We start from the raw sequence: 11,316 nt of genomic DNA on the forward strand, positions 1-11,316 counted from the left end.
GAAGAGGAGGAAGAGCGTTGGAGGGAGGGGAGGGAAAGGAGGAGGAAGGGAGACTGGAGGAGGAAGGACAGAGGGAGAGAGGGGAGGCAAGAGTAGAGGAACAGAGCGGAGGAGGGAAAAGAGGGAAGACTGGGAGAGAGGAGGAGGAAGGGGGAGGAGAGAAAGGAGGAGGAAGGGGAGGAAGAGAAGAGGAGGAGTGGAGGGAAAAAGGAAAGCGTTGGAGGGAGGGGAGGGAAAGGAGGAGGAAGGGAGACTGGAGGAGGAAGGACAGAGGGAGAGAGGGGAGGCAAGAGTAGAGGAACAGAGCGGAGGAGGGAAAAGAGGGAAGACTGGGAGAGAGGAGGAGGAAGGGGGAGGAGAGAAAGGAGGAGGAAGGGGAGGAAGAGAAGAGGAGGAGTGGAGGGAAAAAGGAAAGAAGGGAGGAGACAGCTAGGAGAAGGAAGGAGGAGGAGGGGGATGAGGGAGGAGAGGGATAACAGGAAGAAAGAGGAGGAAGGAGGAGGGAGGGGGACAGATGAAGAGAGAGTGGGGGAGGAGGGAGAGAGGTGGGGGAAAAGGAGGGAGATGGGGAGAAGAGAGGAAGAGAGGAGGGAGAAGATGAAGGGGGAGAGGAAAGGATGGAGTGAAGGAAAGGGGAGGGAGGGAAAGGGGGGATGTAGGACAGAGGGACAGAGAGTAGGGAGGAAGAAGGAGGGAAAAAGAAGAGGGGAGGGGGGAGAGGGATAAGGGATGAGGGAGTGGGAGAAGGAAGAAGGGGAGATGTGAGGAGGGAAGGAGAGAAGGGAGTAGGGGGAGGGAGTGAAGGGAGGAGGGAGGAAGAGAGATGAGGGGGAGGGGAAGAAAAGAGGAGGGAGGTAAAAGAGGAGGGAGAGAAGGGAGAAGGGAAGGAGAGATGTGGGAGGGAGAGAGGGAGGGAGAGAGGGGGAGGAGGAATAGAGGGGGATGTAGGAATTTAGAAAATATGTTTTTGTGTAAGCAAGTGTTGCTAGATAGGCTTATAGGCTCCAGTAGCTGAACTTAGACCTAGGAAGTTCTTGGGACATAAACTTGACATGACAAAATGCATGAACTTCTGTGGGTGGTCTGGGGGGTGCAGATAGGGAAGGAAGAGCTAAATGTGATTAGGATGTATTGTATAAAATCATTAAAAAATCAATAAAATATGCACTAAGAATTGGAATATGGGGAGAGACTAGCTATTTCAAAGTTGATAAAGAATATCTATTTCTTCATCCTGTATTGGAAACAAGGCTTTATACCTGCCCTAGAAGGAAAACATTTCTGTTTTTAATTGCCAGTTCTTATGAGGTATTGTGTGTATACAATAATGGTTGCTACCAGTTATAAGAATTCTAGTTCCATGCACCACGTCCTCATGATCTTTAAGTTGTCTTAAAACCAAGTCTAAGAGGTGGACTTGAGAGATGACTCAGTAGTTAAGAGCATTGGCTGCTCTTGCAGAGGACCCAGATTCTAATCCCAGCACCTGCATGGTGGCTGACAACCATCTGTAACCCTAGTTCCAGAGGATCTTTTCTGGCCTCCGTGGTCAATGTATGACATGGGTGCACTTACATACATGCAGGTGTAACACTCATACACATAAAATAAATAAGCAAAAAATTAAAACCCTTGGAGAACAATATTTTTAACTCTCCATTGAATCATAAAATGCCTGACTCCTTGAGGAATTATTAATAGGGGAATTAGTGGAAAGTTTTTTTGTACTATTTCAAACATTTGTGGATTTTCTACTGTGTAACAGACATAGCTGGCTGGCATAGGACTTAGAAATCAAAGGGCAGATGTTAGTGCCGTCTAATCATCATTCCTCATAAATATGTGCAATTATTTTTTATAAATTAAAATTTCTTAGTTGTCTGTTTAGCTTGTTGGTGTAGTTTTAGGAAAGAATAAAACCTATACTTTGATAGCATTACACACCCCCTAACTGAAAATAATCACATTGTCCTAGTTTGTTCTTCATTGCTGTGAAAAAATACTTTGACCACTACCAACTTGGGGAGGAAAGGGTTTATTCAGTTTACATCTCCCAGGTCACTGTTCATCAGGGAGCCCAAGGTAGGAACTCATGGCAGGAACCTGGAAGCAGGAGCTGGAGCACAGGCCATGGAGGAATGCTGCTTACTGACTTGCTCCCCTGGCCCCTGCTAGGCCTGCTTTCTTATGCTGCATAGGCCCACCTGCCCAGGAGTGGCACCACCCACAGTTAGCTGGGCCCTCCCACATCACTCATCAAGAAGATGCCCCTCAGACGTGGCCACAGGCCAGTCCAATAGAGGATATTCCCCAATTGAGGCTCCCTCAACCCAGGTGTGTCAAGTTGACACTAAAGCTATCCAACACACACATTCTTTTCCATAAGGAACTAATACTGGTGATTTGATCTTTTTTTCCTATGAAGTTCAAGCTGTTGTTGAGCAGTCTGGATAACGAACTTGCTTCTGGCCTTCAGATGACAGTGATGGTGGAATATCATCCTGATAGAAATGAAGACATGTTTGATCTCATACTTATTTCAGTAGGAAATAAAGTACTAGAAATTCCTCTAGTTGGGTATGTAATTCTCATTTGTCCCTGTCTTTTGAGAATTTTGTTATTGCTAATCTGGATAATATACTTGAGTAATTTGTAAAGTATAGCTTACAATACAGATACGAAATGAAGATATTATGAAATTTGTATATGTGTGACAATGAACTTTTATTTATTTTTAAATATTTTATTTATTACTTTTATCTTTACCTGTATAAGTGTATTGCCTGCATGTATGTAAGTGCACCCAAGTTGTGCAATGGCCTCGGAGATCAGAAGAAGACATTGGATCCCATGGTACTGGAGCTATGGTGAGTTGTTAGTTGCTATGTGGGTGCTGGGAATTGAATCCAGGTTCTCTGCAAGAGCAACCAATGTTCTTAACTGCTGTGCCATATACACCTATATGAAAAAGTCTTATATCTTACTTAAAAATATGATGCACTGTATTGCTTATATACCTTATTTCATAACTCCTTTGATAATGTCATCAGTAGGCTTTTGAGTAAACTGAAATGTCTTTTAAGGAATTAAAAGTGTTTAAACATAATACCTTATGGATTTAACTAAGAAGATGTTATCACTGTTAAACTTTATGTGTGCCCTTTCTCCTCCCTTAGGTTGATTCCAACCTGTCAACTGGAAATTGTGCCAGTAGTTGATTTTGGAACATTAGTTGCGAATAGTAAAGTATACTGTAAAGAGATTAGTATTATTAACCATGGCAAAGCACCAGGTAAATATTTTGTGTCACATAAAGCCACTTACACATTTAGAAAGTTGCTATTATTTTAAATGTATCTATTGTGTAATATGTTCTGTGATTCATCGAGAAAAGATATCTACTATTTGAAATAGCTGATGCAACCATGGATGCAACCAATCAGGAAAAATCAACCTGCTTTCGTGAGGTCCTTTATTATCGCAGACTGTCAGATGACTGGTAATTTTCATGAGGACAGGATAGAAGTGACATTGTCCTCAGGCCCAGAGACAGATCTAGGGTACAAAGTCTTGCTAGCTGTGTGATCTGGGGAAGAACTAGGGTACAATGGCTTGCTAGCTGTGTGATCTGGGGCGTATTCCTTATGTATAGAGAGAACAATATGTTTATAATGGTTAGTAAGTTATATGCACCCAAAATTTTGGTGTGATGCCTGACTCATTAAGAACACTACATATTTATACTCTTTGTCATACTCAACTTTGAATTCACATCATCGTCCCTAGAAGATTTTTACCATTATTTTTTAACGAAAGAACAGAAAAAAAGCTCTCCAATCTGGATTGGTTATTTTTAGAAGTTTTGTTGTGGACTAGAAGTTTCCATAAAAATGTGTATTACTGCTGTGACACTTTTGATAGAGGCCATACAGTAGGCATAATTTCTCAAGTTAAGTTTCAACATCGCCATTTTTCCCAATGTAATATGAGGACTAAATCTAGATTGGTGGGTATTTCTCTGAGACTGCACATTGAATAAGTAATCAGCTCTTTTCCAATCCTGTTTACCACTCAAATATTCTCTTTCACTGCTTGCATGCCCATAGGGAATTATTAAGATAAAAACATTCTATCCTATTTATCTTGTTACTCATTTCTTCGTAAGATATAGAAGAATAAAACCATAGCTCTTTATCATTGAATTCTGCACATTGAGCAGAATGGTTTGCTTTTAAAATGAGTAAATATTCACTGCTTCCGAGTTTATAGAATTTTAGTTTCTCTTTTAATCTGACTTCAGTGTGAAACATAGAGTTGTATGACAAGAGATTATGGGTAATTTGGTTCCAAAGATTGTAGTTATATTTCAGAATAGTGATATATATTAGAGATTTTAATTTTTATTGTTTTTTTCATAATCTCTTATTTTAACTTTTACAAAAACTTTATTGAGACTTTCATACATGCATATAAATTGTTTTGATCAAATCCATGCCCACTCCCTCCCCTCCAACACCTCCCATATATCCCCATCACTTTTTCTTTTATCTTTTTCTTCTTTCATTTATTTATTTTTATGGGGCTTTTGGGTACTCTAACATTCCTCCCTCTGAAGAGATAACCCTAAAATCTTTTAAGGATTAGATACAAGCTCCCAAATACTTTTGACATTTTTGGCTTTGGAACAGAGTATGTTGCTAACAATCCCAAGGACATTTTGACTTTTAGCCAAGAAACTGACTACTTTTCTTTGGGGTCCTTTTACCCCAACTGCCTAGCCAATTCCTATCTCCTATTCTCATCACGCCATCCTCTGAAGAGGTTACCCAAATTGCCAATAGGGAATAGGGACACAGATTGCTCTGGCTTCTTCCATGCTGAACAGGGACACAGGGTAAGGGAACTGGAGTACCCCTTCAGTGTGTCTATCTAAAAGACTCCCAAATTGCATAACTCCTATCTCTAAGGGGAAAAAAGTCCTTGAATCCTGAATAGGAGATGAGAAGGAGAATTAAAGTCAAGAATAATTAGCATTACAAGTTGTAGACAGGGAACTAGAAAAAAGTCAGAACAGGGCAATTTTCAAGTGTTTATTTTCAAGAGTCCATTGGAATTTCTTGACAAGGACTTCCAAAAGCATCCCTCTATTGGGTTCTTCCTTATTTTTCTTTTGTCTTCCAAGGCTGGACTCTAGAGTGATGGATTCAGAATTTGCGTTCAGGTATTTTGATAGCTGTTGGAGTAGTTAGAATCAGTGTCAGTTCCCTTTCAAAGGCTTCTAAATAGAGTGAGAAAACAATCTCTTAAGGATGTAATCAAAATAACATCAATTTTATTTGAAAATCTCCCCAAGTAGTAGTCTATGTGAAAATTTAGATTTAATTTTAGTGATCTATTTAGTGTAATTTTTTCAATGAAATCCATGTAAAATTAAACTTCAGACCTGAGTCTATATTTTTTTTTAGAAAAATAAGGACCAAAGCACAAAGAACAGGAACAGATTTTTTGGGTATGAGGTTGAACTTGGTACATACTTAACTGCTTTATTTACTGATTGGAAGAACCTGGGCAAATAACTTACTTTAAGACATTTACTGACTTAATTTTAGAAGTTAAGACAACTTATCTGTATCTATTTATAAAACAGGGATAAATTGTTGAGCTTATAGTCTTGTAACAAGGAGGGAAATGTGTAACATATATAAAGTTTTTAGCATAAGTTTTCACAAAAGGAAAAAGCTATTGATAAGAGTCAAATCCTAAAACTGGTTTCACATGTGTTGGATAACTCCACTGTCTGGAATAACAATAAAGGCTATTATTTTTATCCATCAATGGATCATCTTTGAAATGTATGTCTCTTACAAGTCTTAGATACAAACTATGTCTCTTATTTTCCTTAGGTATGTTTAAAACAGAATACCAGGGTCAGTTACCTATTGTCATTTCTCCGCACAGTGGTACTGTGAAGGCTAAGTCATCAATGATTATCAAAGTGGATTTCTATGCAGACCAACCCCAAACTGTAGATGAAGTGGCAAGGTAAATATATGCTTTTTCTTCTAATTCCAGTGTGGAACTCATTATTTTACAGTTTTTATCTTTTAGATGTGTGCTTGATTGTTTGCTAGTTCATTTTCTTTCATTTGGCACTCATTTCATTTATTCCTGTATACCAAGAAATATGAGTATACATTGCTCTCAGCAGTGGGACATACTAGAGAATAGTATGAAAGTGCACATAGCAGGAGCTCCTGGTCTTGACTTTGTAGATCTGAGGGAATGGGCTAAGGATTCCAATAACAAACTGGTAGTTGAATCAAACACCCATCAATGAGGAGGATCTAGGGAGCAAGCCAGTAGGCTGATAGATGCGTTTGTGTGTGTATGTGTGTTGAGAAGGGAACTGTGGATGATAAAGTGGATTACATGAGTTTTTTCAGGCATTTTCTAGAAACCCTAGAGATAATAGTATTATATATTGAAGGAACAGAGGCAATATAGAGTCAGAGACGCAGAGGTATGGAGAGAAAAAGATAAGACCAGAAACAAATGACACAGGTTACAGTAAAGGAATATATAGGCCAGAAGTTTTTGGAGCTATGTCCCAGTTCATTCATGGGAAGTGTAATTAATATAGTGACTCACCACTTATATTTAAAACAGTGAAATAGAAAATATCAGGCCACTTTGCATAATGGAGATACTGTTTTGTAAAACTTCTGTCTTTTATATGTATTTATGTATATCCGTGTGCTACTACACTGCAGTGTAACATGTATTTCTTACTGAAGTTCACAATCATGTGTGAGAAATAATTGTGAGCCTGATTAGAGGTTAGGTTCTGTTCTGAAGGCTCCAAAATCTCAGAATTAGTTTTCATTTTAGAAATCTCATGGTAAAAAGTGCATAAAACAGATCAGGCAGTACAGTGTGGAGTGAATAATCTGACTAGGAATTACAAAGTAAAGCAAAGTGGCACAGATCTTTAATCCCAGCACCTGGGAGGGAGAAGCAGGGGAGATCTGTGAGATCGAGGCCACCATGGACTACATAGTGAGTTCCAGGCCAGTTGGAGCTACAGGGAGACCCTGCCTCAGAAACAAACAAACCAACAAACAAACAAGCAAGCAAGCAAACAAACAAAGTAAAGCAAAAAGGAAATAGGAAAGGGCTGAGCTCAGGTCTATCTAAAATGAGAGAATCAAGAGAAGTGTGCAGATTGAACTATTGAACTATATTTAATTATTTACTGTAGAAAGAAAAGATTAGAGGAAGAAAAGACCTACGGTATATCTTAAGTTTGGATTTGACACCATGGAATGCAGCTTTGTCTAGATGTATTGGTAGAGGGTAGTTGGGATATATGTGGTAGATAAAACATGGGGGTATTTAAAATTACACAGAAAAGAAGGGAAACATTTGAAACAATACGAGAGAAATACGACTAAAAGTTTACAAAGGAACCAACTCTTAGACTGAAAAGTTAGCACATGAGTGAGTTAGAATAAAAACCAGGAAAGTGGGATGTGAAGGAAGTTAAGGAATGACAGACATTTAAATAGATGGCATGAACAGTGACAGATGTTATAGGAAAATGTAAAATAAGGGCTTTGATGAAAGTTCAGGAGGTGCCAGTTATTTGTGGTATCTGGTGGGCTTGGTTGAAGAGACATTTATGTCAGAAAGGAATAGATATGTGACAGGAACTCTAAATAAGAATAGAAATTAGTTTGAGAGGCCAAATTTTATTGGAAATGTTCTTTTCAGCAAATAAGTGTTTTTTGCTGGTGAAGTTTTTATTTAGGGAACAGAGGCATTCAGATATAATAAGATTGAAAGTTGGGCCTAGGGTGGAATGACTTAGAGAAAATAATCTCAGAATTTCAGAGCTAATCATGTAAATTATGTAACTCCAGTATTTATAAAATAACTGGGAATATGGATATGCTGTTGTCTTTTTTTCTGGGGTTAAGTCATAGTCTGTTTTTAACTTTATTGTTTCTAAAACAGAATAAGTTAGGTTACACATATAATATTTCAGTGTACAGATGCAGCCATACCAGAAGACTGGATACTGACTGGTGTTTCTATGAAAAGAACTATTCAAATAATTAGCGAAAAATAAAGTGTGTAAAATACTAATTAAAATACTTACACCTATGCATATTTGATTATCTTGTAGAGTGAGTTTGCAAGGTCGTCCAGATATGTTTTTGAACATCAAGGTCCACGTGGTTGAGCAGATAATTGAATTATTTAACATGAGTAACGACAGAAAGTTGGAATGCATACGGTTTGGTTCTGTTTTCTTTGGGACATCAAAAATTGAACATGCACTTCTGTTTAACAATAGCCCAGAAACTATAAACTGGGTGGCAATACTGCAAAGTGATTGTGTTGGAGAAGAATTGGTAAGGAAATTGTGCAATAGTGATATATCAGGCATTAGATCTGAAAAGTATTTTTTAATTTGCTCATAACCATCAAGTTGTATGCTTGTTCAAAATGCTTTACCATGAGTAGACACTTTTGATTTTACATATATACAATGACGACCTCAGAAATTTCAGAAAGAAGACCCAACCTCAGCCAAGGGACTATGGGCAGCTGATCACTGCTGGATGAGGGAGAGTTGATGTTCTTTAAGGAAGGTATGCTAGATAGGCTGGCTGATCAGGCTCTAGTGGCTGAGCTCATATCAAGGAACATCTGGGGACACAAACTTGACTCTATAACTCAATAAACTTTAACATATATTACAGAATGCATTAAATTCAGCAGGATGGCTATGGGGGTGGTGCATGTAGGGTTGGGGTCTAAATATGATTTAGATGTATTATATGAAATGCCCAAAATTCAATGAAATTGTATTGAAAAGAATTTCAGTAAACAAAGCGAACATTTATAGTAAGATATGTATATATATGAATTCAACCAGTTGAATGTTTCTTAGAAATCAGTGACTAACTGTGAATATTTCTGTTCTCATCAAGTCTTTAACAGTCCTTTAAATTATCATGTGTCTTAGTCAAATTTAGGTATGTGTTAGTTTAAAAACAAACATTTTGCATTTTGTAGATGCTGACATTTCAATAATTTTAACTTCCTTTAAAAATCTTTTGTTTATTTTTTGCCTTAAAGTGCTTTTATTTCCTGTTTTATCTTACAGGGTGCAAATATTCACCAAAGGGCAGATATTGCTTTGAATAATCTCTATTACTTAAACAAAATAAAGAAAATAGATATGACCGATTTTATCACCTGTGTTCCTAATGAGGGGACTTTACTGCCTTATCAAAAGATTGTAATTGCATTTTGTTTCAGCCCAAAGTAAGCAGAGATTAATTTCATTACAATGTTAATTATTAATGGAATGAATAGTAACCACACACTAACCAGATTGATTTCGTATCATGGTAAACGCTTTAGAAGGGAAAGATCTGATTTTTTCTTACTGTGATTCTAAATGTTTCTAGCATGGCAAATATTTCCATGATTCATAAGTATACTATTAAATATTATGTTAAATTAAAAAAAAAAACTGCCTGTTGGAAGTGGTTGGTGGAAGTAAAGTTTTAGGTTGATTTGAAGTGCACAAAGGGATTTGTATGCCCCAGAATTTACTGTTACTACAGGAATAGTCAGGTACATGTAGTATGTTGTAGGTACCCTCCAATAGGAAGTAGTGCCCTTCCATGCCAAAATCCTTGCTGACTGCATATCACCAGCATTAAACTGAAAGCATCCTCTAAAATCATCAACACTATTTTAATGAAATGCATATTGTATATATATACACAGTTATTTGTAATTGACTTTGTTATTTAGATTGAAAATATTTTTGAAAATGTTATTCTAAATATATGGTAGCAGTTGTAGGAACATCTTGGTATTTTTTTTTTAATTTTTAAAAATGATTTAGTTAATAACAACATACTTAGAAGAAGCATATCATTACAACACAATTGACATATTCAATAACGTTTTCCTGAGGTAGGATGCATCTCTTTCAAATTTGGCTGTAAATTTTTAGGTTTACAGTTGAATTATTACAGTTATACAATATTGTACTCAGTATAAACCCTATAAAACATAAATTAAATGATGTTTTAACCTTTAAAAAGATCTCCATTTCATTTATTAAAATACACAGGTTCATACAGAAAAATTCACTTTTTAAAAATTGTTTAATAACCACATGATTAGAAGCATTTCATTACAGCATTAACATATTCAATAACAATTTCCAGAGCAAAGATGCTTCTCTTTCAAAATTAGCTGTAAATTTTGAGGTTCACAGTTAAATTAATACAGTTATACAGTATTGAACTCAGTATAAACCCTATAAGATATATAATTGAATGAGGTTTTAATCTTTAAAAAAGATCTCCATTTCATAATAAAATATACTGTTTCATACAGAAAGACTCACTGATTTTGCTACTAACACTGAGATGTTGGCGCATGCATCTCTAATCTGATGATTACTAGTTATAATCGGTAGCACTAGGATCCTTGGTACCTGTGTATGTCTATAAAGTCATTCGGTATATTTCAGTGGTAACATTTATCACCTCTATTAATTACCATGATGTAAATTTCTATGCTTCCCCCTCAAATATAATACATTTTAAAAAAATTTCTTGACTTTTTGTGGTGCGTGCGTGCGTGTTTGTGTGTGTGTGTGTGTGTATAACACAGAACATGCCAAACAATCTTATTCAACTGTACACCCACTTCCCAGATGGCACCCTCCCATAGCCTCCCTCTCCCGACTAGAGCCCTTATACTCTGATATCCCTGCTACTGTCTGCTGTGTTGTCAGCACCCCCAGCTGTTCCCCACTACTTGTCCATTTGGTGAATCTAGTCACCTAACTAGGAGTCTTTCTTTTAGGAAGGTCAGCTGATCCTCATCCAGCAGCAATCAGTTGTTAATAGTCCTTTAGATAAGATTGGGGTCTGTTGTTCATTTTCCCAGTTCTATGCTGGGTTACTATCTGGGATTCCCTTTGGCCACCCTGGCCAACAACTCAAAAGAAGGTATCTCCTATCTGGCAATGTTGCTTGTTATGTAGTCTTTAGCTACACATATGGACTCTTAAAAAATAATATTGGCCCCTTTAATCTTTGATTATAGTTTCCTTTTGGGTGTTTAAGGCCATGGAGTTGGCCCAGATAAACCAATTTAGTTTTACTCTTAAGGTCGTTTGAGGATCTGTTCCTCAGGAGTCACATGTGCTTGGGAGGAGCCCCTGGCTCCTTTCTTTTACCAGTTCCATCTATGTGAAGATAAGTCAAAGGTCCTGCTCTA

At 37.3% G+C, this 11,316-nt stretch overlaps 1 protein-coding gene across 1 annotated transcript in view; it reads left to right on the forward strand.

Annotated features, from left to right (window-relative positions):
* The window catches only part of Cfap47 (cilia and flagella associated protein 47), a 337,765-nt gene that overhangs the window by 477 nt on the left and 325,972 nt on the right, over positions 1 to 11,316 (forward strand). The window contains exons 2-6 of the mRNA XM_029561230.1: positions 2,426 to 2,577; positions 3,177 to 3,292; positions 5,904 to 6,042; positions 8,186 to 8,414; positions 9,173 to 9,333. Of these exons, the coding sequence (XP_029417090.1) occupies positions 2,426 to 2,577; positions 3,177 to 3,292; positions 5,904 to 6,042; positions 8,186 to 8,414; positions 9,173 to 9,333 (797 nt within the window). The remainder of the gene's footprint in view (positions 1 to 2,425; positions 2,578 to 3,176; positions 3,293 to 5,903; positions 6,043 to 8,185; positions 8,415 to 9,172; positions 9,334 to 11,316) is intronic.

This window comes from Nannospalax galili, unplaced genomic scaffold (assembly GCF_000622305.1).
Source record: "Nannospalax galili isolate Female #2095 unplaced genomic scaffold, S.galili_v1.0 scaffold1733, whole genome shotgun sequence".
NCBI classification, from domain to species: domain Eukaryota; kingdom Metazoa; phylum Chordata; class Mammalia; order Rodentia; family Spalacidae; genus Nannospalax; species Nannospalax galili.